Source organism: Gambusia affinis, linkage group LG16 (genome assembly GCF_019740435.1).
Source record: "Gambusia affinis linkage group LG16, SWU_Gaff_1.0, whole genome shotgun sequence".
Taxonomy (NCBI): Eukaryota; Metazoa; Chordata; class Actinopteri; order Cyprinodontiformes; family Poeciliidae; genus Gambusia; species Gambusia affinis.
Genome location: NC_057883.1, coordinates 12,080,891 through 12,105,038, shown reverse-complemented (window position 1 = coordinate 12,105,038; position 24,148 = coordinate 12,080,891). Strand labels below are relative to the sequence as shown.

The 24,148-nt window shown below is 38.1% G+C and overlaps 1 protein-coding gene across 2 annotated transcripts in view; it reads left to right on the top strand.

Moving 5' to 3' along the window:
• alk (ALK receptor tyrosine kinase) overlaps positions 1–24,148 on the top strand; it is a 391,179-nt gene that overhangs the window by 291,264 nt on the left and 75,767 nt on the right. For both annotated transcript variants that reach the window (XM_044143747.1, XM_044143746.1), the window contains exons 5-6: positions 2,039–2,172; positions 21,787–21,918. In XM_044143747.1, coding sequence (XP_043999682.1) covers positions 2,039–2,172; positions 21,787–21,918 — 266 coding nt within the window. The remainder of the gene's footprint in view (positions 1–2,038; positions 2,173–21,786; positions 21,919–24,148) is intronic.

Here is a 24,148-nt window from a genome sequence, read left to right as displayed (position 1 = left end):
TGGTTGCTATGTTGGGTTCTGCTAAGTTCTCTCAGCATAACAGAACAAACCGTTTTAAGACCTTTTAAAGTCTTTATAAAACAGGGAAACATTTCCATATTTGTTCCTTTGTAGTTTTGCATCCCTTGTAAAAACAAATCTAGCCTTAAAAAATAAGTATTTGCTTTATTATGAATACTATGGCATTTAACTTTCATGATGAGTGGCATAAAGAGAGAACTAATCCTGGTCATCATTCCTCCTCCACCGTGCTTGCCAGTTGTTATGTTTGATGCTGATTTGCAGTGATAGGTTTTTTTCTTAACATTGTGTTGTGCATTACGTTCAGACATCTCTACTCTGGGTTCATTTATCAAAGTGACATTCTTCCAGAGGCCTTGAGGTTCAGTCAGATCAAACTTTTCAAGCTGCCATGTTGTTTTTTTTGCTCTTCTTTCAAATAAAGAAGGGTCTTTCTCCTTCAGTACTTATCAACAGCTTGTCCTTGTTTGCTCTTTTTATAAATTTTCTGTCATATTGCTCCTTATTTCACTCAAACAGAAAAACAGCACAGGCGTGCTTAAGGATATATACACAGATTCTGCAGGTTGACTAATAGAGAATGACAACGGTGAATCTGTTGAATGTCGTTCTGCACTTGAGACCAAGTTATTTTTATTATGTCCTGATCTGTAAAAATCTCAATTAAAATGGGGTTTATTTTCTATTTGCTGTTTCTGTTTTTCATCTCTGGCAAGTAAATACAATTTTGTTTAAAATTTAATCCCTTCTGTTTGTTTGTGTCCACCGCTGATAAATTTTAAATGCACAACAATCAGTAATTCTGAACATGGGCCAAAAACACTCGAAATGACCCAGTGCCGTAACTGAAAATATAATATGTTCTGCATAATTTTACTTAACTGTAAGCTAAGAAAACACATGAATTGTTCAGTTTGTGCTAAGCTTTTTCTATTTCTATTTTTGTTATATTTATCTTTGAAGCAATTATGTTAGCTCGTGCTTCTAAAATACCCAAATCATCGTGAAGCAATAGTGATTTGAATGTTTGGGGAAAGGGTAGGATGGAAGATCTCTCAAAATTGTCCACTATTTGATACAGTTGAAATATACAAAGACCTCTTTCTCTCTTATATTCAAAAGACCAAAAACTTAGTAGGACTTTAGTTGTTAGAGTTAAACTTAAAGTGTGTCCTAAAATTAGCTAAATAAACTCACATATTTTGGTTTTTCTATTGTATTTTTTTGTCAGTGAGGATTTGATCCCTGAAGCGTGAAATATGTGACCAGGCATTTGTGACTCCTGTAATATGAAGATAATTCCTGCTACCGGGAGCAGATGGTCATGGTCGGCCTGCAAGTGCCTGGTGCTTGTAAACCACAACCAAAAAAAATTTCATCAGTGAAATGTGTTTACAGGAGCCTGCTTATATTTAATGCCTTGACTTGAAACTGAGGGGATGGGTAGCAAACCAGGGGGAGGGGAAAAAGAGGAAGACAGGGAGGAAAAGAGAGAGAGAGAGAGAGAGAGAGGGATTGTTGATGTGCTTCTAGGCAGGGAGAAATCAACGCAATTTGCTTAATAAAATTAGAGCCAGTTGAAGTGCACAAAGCCCGCCACTGGTGGAGGAAGGACAGCATTCAGTGCAGCATTCTCTCTCTCACACACACAGGAAACTTCACCTGAGTGTGGTGGTGTTGTTTTCAGCTTGCACACCTGCTGTCATATTGATCTTTCAATTCCAGGCACAGATCACTACCTGAACTGGATTATCTTGTGAGGTGGGATTTAAGGGTGGGCTATGCATCAGCAGACAAAGGAAGAAGGGGACCCTCCCAAAATGGAGGGGGCTGAGGAAGTCCCAGTGGCGACTTCCAGGGAAACCCTGGACAGTCCTCCCTCTGAGCCCCCAGGAGCCTCCACTGAGCCGGCCCAGGCCCCGCTAACGCCGAACCCTCACAGATGCTGCCGCTGTTTCTGTCAGCCGTGGTGTCTGCTCATTGCACTGACCCTACTCCTGCTTTCTCTCCTCGGCAGCTGGGCAGTGGTCCACCTCACCCTGCGGACCAGCAGGGGGTCTCCTTTTCGGATCTCAGCCAGCTACGATCAACGGATCCCCCATGATGATTCTGCCACAGTTGAACCTCACTTCACCACCAACTGCACCGTGGGTAAGTGCAGCAAAGCCTTTGTTTTGTTTGGAAAAGGCTTTAATATTGTTTATTAAAAACATTTTTCAGTGGAAAACACTTCGAATCACAAAACTCGATGTCCTTCAAGAGTTGTTTCCTCTGAGTGTGTGTGGGTGTTTGTGCGTCAGCTAAATGTGTCTCACATGTCTTCACCGTTCCCAAATCTGATCAAACATGTCCGGAAGTCGCACAGCTACTTTCTGTGATTTTTAACTTCATTATGCCGTGTTGTGCAATGACATGCGTATACTGGTCAAGGTTCAGATAATATCCTCCTCTGTCAACCTAAAATTCTCCCTAATTGAATTAATATAACTGATTCAATTTCCTCTGAACTCGACACAGAGACACAGCAGCTCCCGCTTCAACATGTAATGGGCGCATTTTTAAGGACGTAAAGATGAAATTCCCATTTCCTATAAGCAGAGTTTAAAAGATGCAAATGGATTCCAATTGTATCAAAAATAATTAAAGAAAGCATTGTGAGCATTTGTAATATTCAGATGCCTTTGCCACATGTTTTATTTAATCTGTAGATGCATGAGTTGCCTCAGTGAATACATCTAAGTTTGAAAATGACAACTTGTTTACCAGACAGAATGAGAGTCTCCAGAACTCAGATAAAAAGGAGTAATGAAGTAAAGATAACCAACCAAGGGCTCCTTATCATGAGCCAAATTAAATTTTGAAACTGGCAGCAGAGCTCAGGAGATCCCTACAAGGATATAAAGTTGTTTACGAACTTGTTATTCTATTGTCATGCATTATTTTTGCCCGGACATTTTTATGTGAAATTCTATTTCGTTTTGACATTCATTTATCAACACAGTTTTGAGTTTACATTTTTAGACAAAGTCATCAGTTTAAGCTCCAGTAAAATCCAAATAGTCTGCAGCACTACAGGTCATGCATTTCATTTTCTGTGGAACCTCTTTCATATTTACGAGCTCTCACTGCTGCTGTGTTGATGTTAAAATGGCATCATGCAAGTGGCACAGGGTTAATTGTGCAGAGCACTGCGCAGTCTGCAGCTGACATTAGATGACGAGCAGGGTGTCCTCCACTCAGCTAGTCCAGAAACAGAGCAACATTATCAAAACATTTATAATTTCCTTTTGATTCAATTTAAAAGTCAAGTAAATCCAGATGCAGTCCACACCTTAATTTCAGACCACCTTTAGCTACAGGCCATTAGGGAAAGAGCTGTTGAACATGGAGCTAGTCATTAATTACAGTGTTCAATACAATGTTCTTCTGGAAGTTTTGTCTGCATGTGATTAACCGGGACTGCAAAGCGAACAGCTTATTAGCAGAAATATCCATGAATCACAACAGAGGGAGGAAGCTAATGTTAGTGTCACTGCATGATTTGTCCTAGAAGGAAGATGAGTGCTGTTAGCTCATTTGAGCATCTGGTAAAAGAAATACTTTCAGAAAGGCATTTCTCACTCTCTTTTTTTTTTTTTTAAGTTTCTATTAATTGAGGGAATTATAACAACATACTGGACAATAGATCCTTTAATGGGAAGTACTATTTTAATTACTGTCATAAATAAATAAGTTACACTTTGTGGATCTACATATAGCAGAGTTCACTTCGACTGAACCGAGATCCAGTCTAGGCAGTTCACTTTTTTGGTCCACATCAGAGTTTGATTACGCATTCACACCTCTCCAAACAAACCAGACATTCCAGGTAAACAAACTAGAGATTGATTAAAGTGGACAAAATGGTGTGAATGCACTCTAAATATCTTAAACTTAATGGTGCCCATTACACTTCACTGGGAAAACTTGGTATTAAAAAAGGCATTATCTGATCAGTACTCATCCGCCAGATCCAGTAAATCATAATCAGTGTTATAAAGGAAGGTGGGTCTGCCACACAGCATTTACAGCAGCTCTGTTTCACACCATCAGTAAAAGCATGGTACAATAGTTCCACACATCTGCTTTATACTTGAACATTTTAATGGAATTAATGTTGTATTTGATTGATGTATTTTGTCAAACTAACACCAGTAAAAAAAATTGAAAGAATTATGTTAATACTTACAGATAATTAAAAAAAAATCTAATTTGTGGAGAACTTAATCTTAATAAAATTTTATTAATAATTGAAATAGGGTGAACAGATTTTTATTATATTAACACAGTGAGGTTTTTTATGACTTACTTCTTCTTACCTAAAGGGAAAAGGGGATTGAAATTAACACTGACAGCAAAACAAAGCAGAGCTTCACTCTGTTAACTCTTAATTCACGTTGCCCTATGAACAGTCTAATGTTTTAGTGTTTTTGGCTCTTAGAAAACAAAACATGCAAATAAGATCATCATTAAATCATGACTATAATAATTCCATGGACCTTTTGAAAACAGTAATCTGTTTTCATCTAGCAGGTGTTCTCCTTGGATTCATGACAGGAAATGCCAATTAGCCAGCATTAATCTAATGAGCTAAAAAAGCTGTTCTTAAATGAGTTCACAACTTATTTGAGATTCGAAGAAAATCGCTAAAGGGATGAGTTGGGTAGTTATTGCCAAATCCAAGTTCAGCTCATAATGATGAAAGAACATGTTGTTATGGTTCTTTAAACTTTAACTTACATGAAGAGGTATCTGAACATCCTGCCTTCGGGCATTTTGCAGTTTGAAATTAGGAAATTCTAAAATTAAATTAGGTTAAACCTTTATGTACTTTGGATTATCTAATTGGGGCACAATCTGAGAGGCAAGATAGAAAATTTAAAGTATCAGCAAGTTCATAACTGGTCCCCCCAAAGTAGAGGGATTTGAAATCCTGATGTGCTTACTACAGATGTTTGAATTCAGGTTACATGATACTTTAAACCTTAATTATGGGGATCAAACTCAAATCTCCTGTAATTTGCTCTATTTCACACCGTTCTGGTCTTTCTGAAGTCATTTCTAGAGCTTTCTTTAGGTTCTAATGACAGGCAGTGTAGCCAACATTTTAAAAACACCTATCAACTTAAAAAGACATCCTTCTCTGGAATCAAAGTTGTGAAAGGTATGTTTGGGATTTTTTTTTCACAAACAAAAATCATTCAGACATTGGGTTTTTATTGAGTGGATTTGTTTTCTTACGTTTCTTATAGTTTACAATAACAGATGGAGGAACAGCCAGCATATGTCATTACAACTGGAAGGTTCTCTGCAAGAAATAACACCAAGACATTTATGAGCCCATCAAGACAAGATGTTCTCTCGAATTTTTCAGCTGCACAATAAAAGGCAATCTGAAAGCTACACGCTTTTTATTTTTATTATTATTATTATTTGAATAGATATTAAAAGATACAGCTTAACAATTATAACAGATTGCTTGAAATGCTCAAATAGAAGCAAAAAGATACAAGTAATAAAACACTGAAAAGAGGAAAACACTCCAGTAATATTTTCTCCATTGTTTGAAACTCTAAAGCTGAATCTGGTCTTGTTGTTCTTATTTCCAAGTGGAAAGGACTGTGTAGGATGAAGCCTTTCTAGTAGGCCTGTTTGTACTGAAGGAACATTAAAGGCAGTGAAAGTCTTTCAATAGAGTCTGTAGTCGCTCTCCTTTAGTGATGGAAAGGAGGTTAGAAACAGTGCTAGTAAAGCAGTCATTGATTTTTGAATGAAAATATCCGAGTGTGGGCAATAAAGGAACTGATGGATCTCTACATCCATTGACGAATCTCGGTGCTCCACGATAAACAGCACCCAACATCTGCTGGGACTGAAAGGGAGTTATTGTATAATGTCATTGAAGTCAGTGGAAAGTTGCACAGTGTCAACACTGAGTGGTTTTATTGTGTTTAATGTACAACATGATTTGATTCTGTCTAAGAAACCTAGAGCCCTTAAAGAAAAAGGTTTTTTTTGTTAATTTGCCAAGATGTGTATAAGTCATGAATCAGATCGGAGTGCTTTATTTATACAATGTAGGAGGGATAAATGCTGTAACGTCTCTATTTGACCACAGCTGCTGAATTTCACAAATACTTAAGATCCCCTCTAAAACACACCTACTTCTTAATCTGTTGTTCAAACACCAGATATACTTTTACCTCCTGGATCATCCTTTAAAAAGCCAGCTGAAAGGCCTGTATCCTAGGATGAGATATGATGACTTTTAAGTGTAAAATATTTTTAATAATTACGTAAAAAGTGCAGCATAACAGTTTTGTCCAGAGAAGGGTTGTATAAAATCACCAAAATCTTTGTAGAAAGTTGTTTGCTGTTTCTTGAAACTGGACTGTTGGAGAGATAAAATATTAAATTCAGTACTTCCGCAATCATTCACAAATTTCTCAAGGTCTCCATTCAGGGCGCAGAGTTTTGAAGCCGGTCACTAACATCATACAGTGGGGTTTGCTAGTCCATCTATTCTGTACATAGCTATTAAAATGCTTCTTTTTACATCTACATCTCATTACTGTGAGAGCTTTGTCGATAATTGTGCTCGATCCGTATTTCCAGTGCAGTTCTTCCTGTCCTACCAGCTGCCCTACATCCACAAGCACAATATGTCCTTCACCAACTGCTGGCAAGGTTTTTTTGTGTTTCCAACAAGGTTATTCAGGGGAACTTTGCACCTTTAGCTGTCAAGCGGACACGCTGAATGATGCCGAACAGATGTTCAGTTCTGCATTGTGATTCCCTGACGTCAACCGTTACCTTTTACTGGCATTTTTGTGACATTTTTTCAGCTGTTGGTGGTCTCCTGCAGTGCTATTGTAATTTCCTGGTCACTGTAATGACCAGAAAATTCTTACTCTGTGATCTGGAAATTAATCTTGGTTGTACTCCCCTCTACCCCCCTAATAACTAAATTATCTATTCAAAATTAACAACATTGGCATCTTACCTAAACATTATGCTATGAATTTCTCCCCCTGCCTGTGGCCTCTTCTTCTCTGCTTTTGTCTGACTGTCCTGGTCATTATATTCTTCTGCAATAGGACAATTTAAATGTCTTTAACCTTCTAGATTATCGTAAGCACAAATTATTTCAAAATGAAACCTGGAGAAAATTCTGAATTAAGTGTTTGGACTGCAGGTCAGAGCAATAGGGAAGAACTTTTGATTTCGTGCAGCTTAACTCCCCTAGCTGGTCATCTGAAAACAAACCAGCAGCACCTGAATCTAAATGAGGCTTCCTGATATGGCAGAAGTGAGAGAAATAATGAAGACAAGGAACTGTCAAAAGTGGATATCTAACTAAGAGGTGTTGGTTATCCTGTCAGGGGGAAACAACCTGTTTTATTTCTATACCTTTATGTAAAAGTATAAAACTTATGAAAATTATCTGTTGTCAAACTGTTTTATTGAGAAATCAGACATGAGAATTACAACCTCAACAATACATGTTTGTTTTCTTTTTTTATGTGAACATAAAACATAAAGACAATACAAAATTAAAACAAAACAAAAGTGACATAAATAAGGACATTCTCAAGACCCAATCACCTCCCCCAACCCACCCTCCTCCCCTTTTCCTGGGACTTACATCTGATCACACCGATAATCAAAACAAATCATCTTCAAATAGGGTTATTAATATATTGCTGAAGGGGTTGCCAAGTTCTGTTGAATCGCTTTAAATTATTTGCTAATGAGAACCTGTCCTGTTGATGACTCAGTTTGGACCAGGTTTCCACTGTCAGGTGGCTTCACATTTGCTCACATCTAAATATCATGGAATATTTAGTGTCTGTGGCTGTAGAACATCAACACTAGCCCAAATAAAGGCATAAGATAATAATTGTCATATTTATTAAATTGAGAAAGCTGAACAGAAACTGATGTGATGTGGTCCAGCCTTCTCCAAATATGGAACTAGACATTTCTGCATTGCTCTCCAGATGTCCAGATTTCTCTTGAAACCTCTTCCTTTCAAGAGAAGAACTTAAGTTCTCTTTTCAAGTTGTTCTATCATTTAGCATGCTAACTCAGGCCATTGAGTCAAAGATTTCTGGGGATTTTGGCAATTTTTGCTGAGTATTGTCAGGTTCAGTGTTGAATTGGCAGAACACTTGTGAATATGCTCTAGTTTATGCCTTCCAAAGTTTGTCACTTATCTTTAATTCCTGCTCCCAGCCTGATCTAAGGTCTAACTGGACTAGAGGTCCACTGATAACACATTATAAATCTGGGAGATTAGATGTCTTTTACCACCCAGCTTAAAGAGTTCACTTAAATGTAAGGTAATATATCTACCTCTAAATCAAGTGTCTAAAATCATATGCTCTGACCTGTAGATATCTAAAATGATTGTGTTTATGGAGACCATTTGGTCCTGAAGTTGAGAGAAAGAGGTTTCCACCCACCAGCAAGTCACCAATAGTCCTGATACCTGGGACTTTCCATTTTGTATAACCTGAATCTAAAGTGGAAAAAAAAATCTGTATCAGTCAAAATAGATTCAATACCAAACTGGGTTTTATTTTTTCCTCGAAGTACTGTGCTAGTGGCTCACATTAGGTATGCCAAGGTATCTGTACTTGTGGGTGACAGAATAAAGGTCGCTAATTTCATAAGGGCTGCAGTCTTCCTTTCCATTGTGACTCCAATTGGATTGTGTAAAATTACGATCTAACCATTGTAATCACAGCGTACAAGAGTAATAGTAATGAAAAGTTTGGTGAGGGACAGTCCCTAACTATACTTTTTTAAAGCCAGAGATGAGCTTCTGCTTTTCCCTGATTCTCCTTATATTAAAGAAAGTAAAGCAACAGAAAATCAAAAAGCTCAGCTTCCATCCATTTCTTAGAGTAAAGATGGGTATTTTGAAACAGGTAAAGGATCTGAGGAGAAAAACCATTTTTATTGCATTGACTCTTCCCAAATCCAGCAATAGTTGAACAGCATCTAATTGTTCTCAGCTCCGGGTTCACCGTGTTCTCCTGCCATGCAGCACATAAGCTGTGTTGAGCAGAGAAAACCTGCATTGCAGAAAATTAATTAGGCGCCACCTGGGTAACACAACACCACTGCACAGTCTTATTTCAAATGAAGCCCTAATTTTATATCACTCTCTCAGGCTTTCCACACTTCCTGTTTTAGTTCATTGAGATTTGGAGATATCTGTTTTAGCATGGCTCTCTTAAGATCCCACCACAGGACTTCAATCAGCTTAAGGTTTGGACTTTGACTGGGCCACTGGGCCAATACCTTGTTTTCATTTTATCAGCCATTTTGTTGTAGATTTGTTGCTTTGTTGGCGGTTACTGTCCTGTTGATGACTCAGTTTGGACCAGGTTTTTAAATTTAATTTGGTCACTTTCAGCACAAACAAAAAATGTTCTTGATTTTCATTGCTGTTGTTGTATAGCAGCAAAGAAAGTATGAATCATTCTGACACATACACTACAGTTTGACTATTGGTTTGCAGATTTTTTATAGTGAATTTTGAATCACCACTTTTTCCAAATATGGAACTAGACATTAAAATCATGAATTGATTTTCAGATGTCCAGATTTGCATCCTGAACAAAACCTCTTCCTTTCAAGAGTGTACATAAGCGTACACAAGTTGTTCTATCATTTAGCATGCTAACTCAGGCCATTGAGTCAAAGATTTCTGGGGATTTTGGCAATTTTGCCTTGAATTACACTGAATATTATTGACTAGAAATAAATATCAGCTGTCCGTATTGGATTTCCATGACATTTGTTTATATGCTATATTCAGCAAAAGTGAGAGTTTGCAGAGGTTATAAAAGAGCACAACCTTTTCTTTGTGCAAAGCAAAGGTATCCTTCACCTGACCATTATAAATAATTGGACAGGATATGGGTCAAAGCTCGACATTCAACATGAACATTTTAAGATTTAGATTGACACGAGCCACATTCTAAAGTAAATTCAAAATAAAATGTTTTACGTTACTTGAAAATAAATAGTCCTCAAAATCTGTCATAATAGGAGAACATTATTAAAGCACAATTGACATATTCTCAAGTGAAAGCCAGGTCACGTCTGCATGTTTCCAGTTGGCAATAGTCACTCCACTGTTGGCAATTCTGGGACTTTCTTTCTATATCTAGCAACATTTAAGACAAAAAAAAAATCTGTATCAGTCAAAATCGGAATCAGCAGGTTAGGTTGTTTTTTTTCCTCCGAAGAGTTTTTTGCGGTGCTAGTGGCTCACATTAGGGAGGGCGAAAAGACATGCGGCAAATTTTTCTTGTCAGTGTGGTGCACAGAGATATGGTCAATACAGCAGAAATAAATGGTGCCGCTTCTGCTTTCTTCCTTCAAACCATCACAATTAAGTTAGGTTTGTTAATGTCGGTCCAAAGCAACAATTTGCAGCACCTGAAAGCTGACTTTTCTAAATCTGCTTTTCCCTGATTCTCCTTTATGGTTGCAACAAAGCAAACATCATGAAGGATCTTAACCTTTAATATATTTTTCATCCTGAATGTAAACAGAAGCGACCGTGTGGACTGACAAGCTCATTACCAGATCATATCAATCTCAGATTTGACTTTGACTTTGTCAGTGTGCTGTAGCACGGCAGAGAGATAACAAAGGTTTGTCCTTTGGAATGCCTCTTAAATGTTTGTGCCCATGTGTTAGGAAGGAAAATGTAGGTAAGGCCTAAGACATGGCAGCTGTGAGCCCTGAGGAAAATTTAACCAGTGACCTTCTCTCTCCTGGACCATTTCCTTACCCACTGTACCATGCTGCTGCAGATTCTCAATGGAGCATCCAAATGAAGCCCTAATCCGTCTCGGCACTCTCTCAGGCAATTTCAACATGTCCTGGGGTTTTCCAATCAGCACCTGCCACAAACCTGAGCAGAAGGATTCAGTCCTAGGTAAAGCCAAGACAAGTAAAGTCTCCCACCCATAGATCAATACAGGATAAGTTTTTAATTTCTTTGATGACTCAAATTAGAAATGTCTAGATCTGATTTTGCTTCCAAAATCATCTACTCAGAATACCAAGGGTTAGAACTAAAAACACTTTGTTTTGTTTATAAATTAGATGTCATGCACAATTTAATTTGGCCCGTGAAGATGAGCAATAGAGTACAACTGAATGCATTGTTTGCAGTCAGTCTTGTAAACAGGCATCAAATCATGAATCACTGACAGTATTCATTCATGATTAATTTTATGCCCAGTCTCCCCTTGTGAATGAATCAAACAGGTGTATAAAATATGATTTGAGACGCCTTTGCTCAGAAGTGCAGGTGTAATGTCTTCTCCCTGAACAAAACAGCTTCACATCCAGTACCATGGGTGTACAGATTCATCTAAAAAATTGGGTCTTGGCAAAAGCTTTTGATTCGGATCAAGCATTCAGAAAGTCTTCTTGAGTTTTATGTAAATTCCTTACACATAGCGTGAAATATTGATGTAAATTAGATGACAATGCCTTCCAGATAATAAAATCTCCAAATTTAGTGTCTTGATAAGACTTAATAAAAAATGATTTTTATTAAATAGACATTTTTGGCTTGTGAAAACCTTTTCATTTTATGCAAAGGTATCCTTCACCTGACCATTATAAATAATTACCATGTATTACTGAATCAATATGGCATTTTAAGATTTAGATTGACACAGGCTGTGGTTCTAAAGTAAATTCAAAATAAAATGTTTTCTAACTGAGATATTTGAAGTCTTTCTGCTTGAGGCAAAACTGACCCTGGAGCCAGAGAGGAATCCCCTTTTCCCTTTTGAAAAGCATTGCTTTAGACTTTGGAGGGGATTTTATAACGTTAGAATATTGACATTTTGTCAACTGTGCATTTGGAAAATATTGCTTACATACTAAATTACCCTTAAAATGTATGGATACAGTTTAGATTTGACAGAGCTTTGACCTTTTTTACCACAATGGCATGTCTAAAGAGTTTGAATAAAGCTGGCTCATTTACTTGTTGTTAGAAATGTCTGTCATTGCACCTTAACATTCTCAAAAGATGAAAAGATTTCATTGTTGGTTGCTTGTGGGCCGCAGTTCTTCACATTGGTCAATAAAACTTACTGTCAAAAATAAATGGTGCCGCTTCTCTTTCTTCCTTCAATTTACTCTATCTAAATTATTTTTCATCTTTGAGTCTCTGAAATTCCAATTTGCAGCACCTGAAACTGACTTGTGTGCCTGTGTCTCCCATTCTGACAGATAAATCTTTATGGTTGAAAAAACAAAGCCCATCAGTTACCAGAAGATTCAGCATGCAGAGCAAAAGCTCTATCTGGCAGCACTAGTCTTCATCCTGAATGCCAAACAGAAGCTCTCGTGTGGCTGACAAGCTCAAGCCAGATCATATCAATCTCAGATTTGACTTTGACTTTGTCAGTGTGCTTTCCAAAGCAATCTAACAAAGGTTTTCATTTTGGAATGCCTGAGCAAATGTTAAATGGCCCAGGGCATGGAGTAAAGTGTTCTCAGCATCCGTACGCCAAATGAAACAGATGCCTAAATCAACCCTAATCTGACGTGGAGGAGAAACTTTCGGGGTTTTACGGACCTAAAGCGTTTTTGAATCAAAGCCAGTAATTAACATACAGGAATTCTCTAATGGAGCATCTTGGCAATAAGAACATTGGCATATTCTTAATAAATACGAGGCAATGAGGATGTCCATTTATCAATCAAATGCAGCAATGTGAAGGCAGGGAAGGAAGGAAGTGGAGGTATGGAAATAACGGATGACAAGTCCATCTGTTGCAATCAGAGAACCGGAGGATAAGTTTTGAGATTTACAGCCTTTGGATGACTGTAAATTAGAAATTTCAACTGCATTGATTTTATTGCGTATTTCAAAGGCACTTTTCACAGAATACCAATGGTTAGAACTAAACATTAGGAAAAGGATGATGATGTTTGATGATGATGATGAATAGAGTACAACTGAATCTTCTTTAATGTCAGTCCATTAACAGGCATCAAATCCAGGAGCACATTTGGTGATTATCTCTGTGCATGTGGGCAAAGTTCACAATGTCAAACAGGTGTATAAAAGTATGATTTGAGACGCCTTTGCTCAGAGCAGCGGGTGACTTCTCTTCTCCCCTGACCTAAAAACAGCTTCACATCCGACAGTACACAGATTCATCTAAAAAAATTGGAGACCTCCAAAAAGTCCAATAATTTGTGTCACTCGTTTCAGAAAGTAAAACTCATATTTTATGTAAATTCCTTACACATAGCGTGAAATATTGATGTAAATTAGATGACAATGCCTTCCAGATAAACAAGACTCCAAGAATTTACTACAAGACACCCATAAAATATGAAAACGTTAATGAGGAAAATTTTCAGATAAATAGACATTTTTCTGCTTGTAAAGCATGTTCACTATGCACACGATCATTATCCTAAGCTCTTTTTCCATGAATTACCATGTATTACTGAATCAATATGGCATGGCATGGTGGAGACCAGGCTGTGGTTCTGTTGAGGTGTAATAAAAACCTGACTCTTTTCTAACTGAGATATTTGATGTCTTTCTGCTTGTCCCATCGACTGTCCAGCAGCAGAGAGCTGCATCTATCTTTGAAAAGCATTGCTTTAGACTTTGGAGGGGATTTTATAACGTTAGAATATTGACATTTTGTCAACTGTGCATTTGGTTTCTGTCTGCAGTAAATTACTTTAAAATGTATGGATTACAGTTTAGATTTGAATGAGAGCTTTAACTACTTTTCAAGTTGATGATAGACTAAAGTTTAAATAAAGCTGGCTCATTTACTTGTTGTTAGACTTTGTATTACAACAAAAATAGCTTGACACAAAGATTGAAAAGATTTCATTGTTGGTTGCTTGTAAGGCCGCAGTTCTTCACATTGGTGACGTTAAAACTTACTGTCAAAATCATGAAAATATTCTTTCAGGCTCATCTGCTGAGACAAAAGCTGTATTAATTTCAGTCTCAGGCTTCTCCCCAATTGTTCTGAAGGTTCTGCAAAGACACGAGTCATTGCTTGGAAACTGTTGAAGAAAAATCTTGATAGCAAAGATAAATCTGAGTCATTTAGAAAAAAAACAAAGCCCATCAGTTAACCTGCAGAAGATTATGTTCATCTCTGAAATCTGATATCTGGCAGCACTAGTCTTCATCAAAAGTTTTAAATGTTAGGTGTTGGTGTCGAATTGGTTTCAGCTGATGAACCATCAACACAAAGGAAGTTGTCTGTTGCAGGCACCTTTCCAAAGCAATCTACTGTAAGGCGGACATTAACAAATAATGGGTGAAAATGTAGTAAATGGACCCAATGAAGTGTTCTGGTCTTTATATGAAAAGATGCCTAAATAAACTAATGCTGCTTCCATTGGATGTAACTGGAAATACCTAAAGCGTTTTTGAATCAAAGCTGTTAATTACACTTGGTAAGGAACCTTAAATCTAATCAGAATCATATTTCAATGTCTTTCTAAAATTATTAATGCTCATTCAGCTGCCAATCCATTTAATGTTAAACTGTACACTCTAATTAGTGTGTAGCTACAGTACACGTCAAGGTATGGAAATGATGAAAATGTCCATCTGTTGCAATCAGAGAACCAGATTCATTGACCCCTGTTGAGATTTACAGCCTGGCTTCAATGTACTGTTGAAAACATTTCAACTGCATTGATTTTATTGCAGAACGTATTTCAGAATCAGCTTTTCACACGCAATATTCTCATTGCGTTTGTGAATAAACCTGTTAGGAAACATCTATGATGATGTTTGATGATGATGATGATGATGATGAAGCCTGGCAATATCTTCTTCCATAATGTATTCCATTAGGAACGTCTACCAATAATCCAGGAGCAATTTGGTGATTATCTCTGTTTTCTAGCTTGATGAGAAACGTGCGATGAGACAAAAATGATGACAAAGTCGTTCACTGACCAGGACACTTACATTTTCGACCTCTGTTCAGGAGACTTGACTTGTGACGCCAATAAGACGCTGTGGACAGTTCTAATGAAGCAGGTTCGTAGCTAAAGTCAACAGTTAACTTCAAGTACTAATAAGACAGGAATGGATTAGCTTTTTGTCCAAACGGCGTATTGAGCATATCAGAGTTGTGAAAATCAAGGAAAAACAAGACTGGCATTTGTTTTGAGTTCAGTACAAGATTCTTTTGTAAAATATGAAAAACGCACTTTGAAAAATCAGATAAAGTGCCATTTTTCTGCTGTAAATGACAGCAACATGAAAATCATTATCCTGGGAATGTTAAAGGTATTACTTTTCCCTCCCATCTCCACCCTGTCCGCCCTTCGGTGTGTTGCTCTCTCCGGCAGGGAGCATGACAGATAGTAATAGTGATTGGGCAGAGCTCGCACCAATCGAGCGTGACTGTGTGCAGTTAATTGAATTCATGAGCAAATATGTCTTGTCCCATCGACTGTCCAGCAGCAGGCGCAGCTGCATCTATCTTCAACACTGCAGCCGCTGTAAATCTCTGTGAATGGCTCGAGATTTCGCCTTTACTGGGTCGCCAAGATAGCAGGGCCAGCGCTGGCTGAGGTTTCTGTCTGCAGTAAACGGCACAGACTTTGAGAACGGAGATTACACCGTGAAATGAATGAGGTCTAACTACTTTTCAAGTTGATGATAGACTAAATTAAGTCGGGTAAAGTTGTTTGCTTTCTGTTCTCCTGTCTGTTTGCAATTCTGTGGACAGCAGATCTGCAGGCAGGCACTTTTCCAGCCTGAAATCCCTCCTCATGCACAGGAATTTCCATCCCTGACTGACTGACATGCTTGCTCATCTGCAGGAAGACAAAAGCTGTATTAATTTCAGTCTCAGACTTCCTCCCCCAATTGTTCTGAAAATTTAGGCATTTGAGGCAAGATTGATGTTCAAATGCAACATACTGAAATTCAAAGAGACAAACTGTTTTGCATGATCTGATAACCTGCAGAGAGAATTATGTTCATCTCTGAAATCTGATCGTCATGATACGGTTATGCAAAAGTTTTAAATGTTAGGTGTTGGTGTCGAATTGGTTTCAGCTGATGAACCATGTAAAAAAAGGAAGTTCAGTGAGTTCTCGTACGACTAAAGTGTGACTGTAAGACATTAACAAATAATGGGTGAAATATGTAGTTTTTCAGGACCCAATGAAGATGTTCTGGTCTTTATATGAAAAGCTGTTTGTGGATAAACATGCTCGCTGCTTCCATTGGATGTAACTGGAAATGTAAAGCCAGGTAGCTGTTAATACACTTGGTTAAGCGCTCATAAAGTTGCAAAAAGCCAGATCTAATATTTCAATGTCTTTCTAGAATTATTAACATTATTCAGCTGCCAATCTTTTCAGAAAGGAACGTGACAGCAAATTTACTGGAAGATGGTCCGTGAAGGTTCAAAGAAATGAAGAATTACCAGCTCCATTTCAAACTCTGCATGCCTCCCTTAGCATTAGTTATTTAGCAGGGGAATTGAATGGATTACCAAAAATAATCTGATTTGCTTCCTAATATTACAAAACGTCAGAAACAATGACCTTTGGATAGATGAGATCAGAGCAGAGACGTTGCATAAAGGCAGCTTGCCGTCTCTAGATATGTTTACAGGAACACAAGTACGGTAATCCAAATAAACAAACAATAGGAACGTCGTGTAAAAGCCCCAGACGGAATATTCTGACTGGTTTCAGATATGTTGGAATGAATGTGAACAGAGAGGGCTGGCTTTTGCCGACTGACCAGCCGAACAGTTTACATGTAAACACTTATTCTGATCATGTTACTCTGACCGTGGCAAACTGACTCTTCCATTGGTTGATTGTCATAGACACATAACACAAGTATGGCAAACTGTTCAAACCTGTAGCCAATGAATCTCCATTGGTATGCACTCAGGAGACAGAACAAACACACTGCTGCATTTGTTTTGAGTTCAGCACAGACCAAAGTACAAATTCTTTTGTGATTTTTAGGGAAATTCGACCACTTTGCTCATGTTAGTGCTTCTATTCTGAATAAAGCCTGGTCCATGTAAATGCACATCATGATTGGATTCATAATTTTATCACTATATAAACGACGCATTCAAATTACTTAATCTGAATAAATTTGACTCTGATTAAGGAATTTGGCGCATGTGAAAATATCTATTTTGTCGACAGGATCTGGAACTCAAATTATTCTGGAGACAAATGTGAGTCTGTTGACCTGACATTACCTCAAAGAGCTGATGCAACATGTCACAGAAAGCTGGGCTAAAATCCTTCCAACAATGTGGAAAACCGAGAGTTAGGCAGTGGGACAACTGGGAGCTGTTGCAGCTCAAGGTGGTTTTACAACCACAGGGTGAACATAGTGTCTGTGTTTGTTATAATTTAGCTCAGATTGAAATATTGTGGATCAGCCTGGTAAAGGCCCTTGTCATTTTAATTTTCTGTTGCACAAAATCAGTCAAAAGAAAGCTAAAGGTAAAGGTCAATTCTCCATTTTCATTGGATGAAGTATTTAGATATATGTTGTTTTTTATTTTTTATTTTTGAAAGTTTCTGTGGCAACAAAAACACCCTAGCAACACCACAAAGATGTTTACAGTTGTATTAGTCATCATCTGATGCATGAAATTACAAGATGCACAGAAAGCAATGCTTTTTTAATATTTATTACCTTTTCTTTTGAAAATTTAGGCATTTGAGGCAAGATTGATGTTCAAATGCAACATACTGAGAAGAAAGGTGGCCATGAAAAGCTATTAAACACGGCATGGTCAGTACATAGAGAAATAGTTGAAGAACATTTCAGTACTGTGGGTCATGCGTTACTAAAGAAGACTTCTTAGAAGTATTCTGGTTTTTTCCCTCAAATAAACGCCGCCTGTGTTTGCCAAAAAAACACTAAAAAGCTTTAGTGAAAATGGGAAGATGTCAAGATGAAAACAAGAGAAAGTGAAAATTTTGCTGAGAAATCCCCAAATTAATAAGGAGCACATGAGCAGGAAAATGTAATTAGAGTGGTCAAGTTAAAAATCTGGTTCATTTCTTTGAATCACTTAATACAATGTTTTTATCTTTGTTGGTTAAACTTTTTGTTGTTGAAGTTGCAGTTAGTTTTACACAGGATGGAAAAGTTTGGATTCTGTTTCTACCCAATGTTTCATCTCATTCACTCCATTTTTTAATCAGCTGTTTTGCTCCGAGTCCTATACCCGAGGATAAAAACCAAACCAATCAACTATGTTATTTCTTATTTAGCTATTATTTAACCATAAATAATCCCATCAAGATTATATTGAAGCTTTATGTGCAGTGTGAAGCTGGTTCTGCATTTCATTATAATGAAAAGCTCCAGATCCAGAAACTTCCACAGGGGTAACAAAATGCAAAAACAACTCACGAAACAAACAGAAAACTATCTGGAATGTAAGACTCTCTTACAGCTGGACAGATATAACTGCTGCAGAACCAGCATTACCAGGATCAGGATTTGTTTTTCTCATTATCTACTAAAAGTTGTCAGTCATGTGAACCTCATCGCTCCAGATTGTAATAGATGGCTCTGACTCTTCCATTGGTTAGGATTGCTGATAGACACATAACACAAGTATGTGTCTATCAGCAAACCTTGCCAATGAATCTCCATTTGGTTTACTTCTGAACTTTTACTTGGGGAATTCATTTCCTTCCACTTCACAATTATGCATTTCTTTGGATTTTCACATAAAATCCAAGTTAATTTCATTTTGGTTTGTGATAAACCCCTATTTAACCCTTTTTAGGAAACAATTTTGGAAAATACTGATGTTTGGTCCATGGCCTGTTTGTTTATAGGCTTCTTTATGTGAAAAAACACAGTTTGAAATAGTTTAGGCTCTGGATTGCAGTTTTATTTCCCATTTAAACTTGCAAGACTAATATTTAAACGTCTAACTCTATCAGACTCTCACTCTTGTGTTTGTGTATCTGTTCGAACAGCAGATATTCCGGCTCCTCGGCTCTCATTCATCATTCTCCTCACAAAGCCCAAAGCAACCCCATGAACACAAAGATAACAAAACTCTCTTGATCCCACAGGCAATTCATCCCCCACTGACCCACTTGTTTTCACAATCTGACAAGTGTGATTTAAGAACTGCAGTCTGCGCGCAGTGCAGTGGCCATGTCTGTCTGCGCTTACCTGCTTCAGGGGGCCTAAAGTTAGCCGCATCACCCCTTTTACACGTTACTACTCCCCTGTCACCAAACTAAGATAAATCCATGAATTTAAACCTAACGCCCAGACGTTTTGGTTCACTCTGGATAAACTGTTAGTAGATTATACAAAAAAGAAGCAGCTGCCGAGTACAACCAATGCATAATACAACAACCCTTCTCCTTAGCTAATTGAATTTTCCTGTTAATGTCACATGTCACTGAGGCTGTATTTTTATGCACAGCTTTTAGTTTCCCAAAAGAGTCGAATGAGGCAGTTTCTATGGACCGATACAAAAGAGTATTCATCATTAGAGTCATTTACTCTTGCTCATTTTAAAAAAGATTGTGAAGTGGATCATTCACCGACGTGTTAAAGTAGCTTTCCACAGCCATAGAGGTCCTGGCACAGCAGTGGGCCGTGGGAGGCATCCAACTAATGTGTTTTTTTCACTGCCCTCCAAGCCCCTCTCCCCCCCAAAAAAGAAATCTTTTTAATCCATCACCAGGTGTGTCAGCTTCCAAGTGGGCGCTAATGCTTCTCCATCAAACAAAAAAGAAAAAAAAAAGACACTGAAGCAAGCTGAGAATGAGCCATAACCCTGAGGTTTCTGGCCTCTCCTCCACTGGTAAATAAACAATAGTTTCTGTGCAATCTTTAGTGTTTTGTGGCCGTGGCTAATTCGGAGCTGATGCTGGCAACATAAATTTCAGGTGTCCACTTAAGCTTTTTCTGTCTGAAAGTAAGCAATTTAATACCAGGCTATAGTTTAATTTAATCTTAATTTAACAACCTGGAAAGCTGAAACAAATCCTGAAGATGAAGAGATAAAATAAGTGATTTTGGGGGGGCTTGTGTGTGGTGTAGCAATAGAGCAAGTGCCCCATATATCTGGAGGCCATTAGTTTTCAACAGAGACATTCAGGGTTCATCTCTGGACCTCGAGACTTTTGCCGTATATTTTCCACCCTTCATTCTGCTGCTTCCTGTCTATAAACACCATAATAGCAGGACAAAAGCTTTTGTAATCAATGCTACCTCTTTTCTATGACCTGAACCCAAATGGTCACCCTCAGAATAGGCAAAGGCTGCCATTCAGCAGGAAATCAGCAAGTTTCAATTACCTACAAGTCTTTCAGCAAAGTTGGATCAAATATCTGACTTGGATTATTCCTGAGGCTTGTTGGTGGTCAAAATACTGTTTGAAGTTGTTTAATCCACCTCTGGAAATAATGAGTTAAATTATTAAAAATTATTGAAGTCCAAATATGTATGACTTTCATGTTGGACACACTAATGACACACTAATTGAAGTTGGTGAAACCAACAAAAGCTTGTTTTCTTCTGAGGAACTGGAAACATTTCCTCAGGTTTTCCCCTTGTTTTTGCAGATCAATCACTTTCCATGACGAAGTATTTTAACAAAATTTCTTTATAGATTTAAAAATGAAGCAATGCTAACTTTTGGGTAGCATAAAACCATAGTTTGACGTTAATGTTTTGTTTCCTCATTTGTTCTCCTCCTGCTTCAGGTTTTGGATGCCGTCGCCTCAATGTCATTCCAAACTTCCTGCATCTAGTTCAGCTGCAGCAGAAATGCATTAATTACAAATGTCGTGATGAAAGCCGTCGTGGCATTCCTGCGTATCTCATCAGCGCAGCTAGCAGCATTCGCTCCACATTTGCCTCTCCGTGTCATGGGATTGTTATCAGACTTTCGACTCCAAGTTCGCCTGAACAGAGAACAAATCTGCATATTACAGATCAAGGACAGACTACAGAGAGAGCAGCCAGTCACTTGTGATAATAATCACTTCCCCTTTTTTTTTCCTCATGACAGAGGGAAACAAACAAGATCCCCATCAGTGCTTTATGTTTTAGTTCCCTGCTCTCTTGTTTTTCTTCTCTGATCAGTTTCTGGTGATTAAGGGGAAGGTGAACAGTCAGTTTCCAGAACCTACAGATATCGGCTCTGATTTGCATAGATATGCAAATGCACCTGGTGACAATTGAGCTGCCAAGACAGGTGATATAAGTTGTGTGTGTGGGTGAGTGTGTGTGTGTGTGCGTGTGTGTGTGTGTGTGAGCGAGCTTACACCACATGTGAAACCTGCTAACGGTAACTAGGTCATAGTTTTCACTGCCTGTGTTCCTCCTCTGATGGATGAGTACTGTATTCACAGCTTATGCTGCCTGTCTCAGTTTATATATGATGGTGCATGCAGTCTACGGATGTCATAGGTTGTGTTGCCCTTCTTCACAAACTAATGTACTCTATTTTTTTTTTTTTTTACGTTTGTTAGTTATACTTTCTCAGAGCTGCAGATTTAAGTTTCTATTTAACATAATGCACTAAATCCCTCAGGGTTGTTCAGAAAACAAGTTTAATCCTCGACTCAGGTGGTTTACTCATTCGTAACTACACTGTGAAAACGCTCCACCTTAACTTTGTTTCGCTCGTCTTATTCTCTCAGCGTCCTCACCAGGCCCAAACATCACCCTGGAGGGACAGTACCACTGCTACCAGGGTCCGGCGATCCCTCTGGACAAACTCTGTGACTTCAGCACCGACTGCCCGCTCGAAGACGACGAAGGCAACCGTTGCCGTAAGTAGAGCGGGACATATTAACACAATAATGTGCTGGAACCACACAGCAGGGGGATGAAGAAAAAACTTTACAGAGAGAACAGATTTCTGGAGGACCTTATATGTTAATCTGGTTTTTAAACCGGCTGCATTGAGACAAATTGTACTCATAATTATTTTGTAGCTGTTCTGTCAAATGGCAGCTTCACAACAAAATGATAAAACTTAAATGATGTTTTTTTTGCTGTAGCCATGACCAGAGATGGAGGGCTCAAGACGGCACTTGTTCTCGAGTTTTCCGATAGACGGCAAAGAATATTTCGAGTTGTTAATAAAACGTAATAAACAATCTAAGATTACACAGGGGCAATTGTATAACATAACAGCATGTTACATATATAAAATAAATGCAAAAACAAGTTATTTTCTGAACAATTGTAATGACTAGTTGATAAAAGTCAAAGACATGGAGAGCATTTTAAGATGTCTTATGGATTGATTGGCTTACTCCATAAAGGAATATAGTAACTCAAATACAGAGTGAAGAAAAAACATTTCTAGGAGGATGAGAAAAAAGTTTTTGGATAATCAACAGATTAGACAAAATCTGTTCTCTCATTACCAGCTCAGTTTTGTTAACCAACAAGTTGCATCCTGGGCAAAGAGAGAAATATCCAGTAATAAGATCATGTTTCTGAAAAAATAATTGAATGATTGGTACTTGGTATGGCGGCTGGTGCAGATTTATTGTTTGTGTATGAAGGTATATGCCGCCACTGTTACTCTGCTGCCCATTGATTAAGGTGAACTGTGGAAAATCACCTTTAAGGAAGCAAACCCACCCAGTACATCTGACCGTGTTCGTGTGCCCTCCTGACTGAAGCACAGAGAGAAAAGCCTAAAATAAGGGCGCAGAAGATATGCTTGGCTAGCAGTTCTCACCCTTGACATATTCCGTAGTTGGTATTTCTATCTCTTTGCACATTTGTTTTCTGCTTTTCTCAGGGCTTAGGAGCAACGCTAGCGAACTATGCTGACATCTTATTCACAAGTCCCCCAGGCCGGGCGCTTATTGTGCGTGTCTGCTTGTGCGTACCCTGAATCTTTTTATAGCGCCGCCCGCATGTACGCAGCTTTAAATTGTCTCTGAGATTTGTGTGTAACAGCTCAGGAGTCTCACGTATACCGTTGAAAAGAATAACAACAAAGTTGCAGATTAATTCTTATTGTGTTTTTTTTTGTTGTTTTTTTTTTAACCTACATTAAAGCGACCAGAATTAATTTGCCTATACCCACAACGCAGGTCAGCCTCCCCTTGTGCTGCTTATTAAAATGATGCCTACTCCCGTGTGTGTGTGTAGGTTTGCTCACAATGAGAGCCGGGAGATAAGAGGGTAACGATAGGGTGAAAATCCCAGCCAGGCGCAGATTCCCTTTCTGCTGCAAGAGGATTTATTAGCGCTAATTGGCTTGAGAGGCAAACCCAAGGGTGTAATCTCTCTGTGAATGTAATAACTGTATGTGTGTATAACATTTTGATTTTGGAAGACACACTTGCACATTTGGAATAAATTAGACTGTCAGAAATAAAAGTTGGATTTTATGTGTCGATGACCAGGTTTATGTTTTTCAACCATGTATGTTTTTAAACGGGGTTCCTACTATTTCTATTCATCAGGTCACATGTTCCACACTTGTCCAGACTCAATGTTTTCACAGGTCTCTGTCCTCTAAGAAAACTTACAGAATAGGAGGGAGGGAGAGATTTAAAACTGTAGAAGTTAGACCAAATGCTGGCCAAAGTGAAACAGAAAATTACACTTACACATAAAATTATGGTTAAAAACACAGAATACAAGCAAAACAGAAATATTTTAAGAATGAAAGCCCACAAAATAGATATTGTCCCATGTCTGAGGAATCTTTATAATATCTGCCCTCATAATTTCTGCCACAAAATGGGTCCAACCAAAGTAATCAGTGTCACCCCTGTTTTTGTGTGTTTTGCAGGGCGTTCAAGAGCTTCTAGTTAGTAAATCTGAGTGTTCTTGCTGAAATCTGGTATTTCAAAATGTCATTAAGTGAACAAGGCCTAATCCATGCAGAAGTCTAAAGAAAAACAATATAATCCTGAATTTTATCTAACACCAAACAGGAAGTGCTGCTTTCTCGCTCTTGTCATTCGTCAGGAAGCAATTTATTGGGCCTGATGCAAGCAGCAACTTCACAGTAAAAAGCAATTGAGCTTC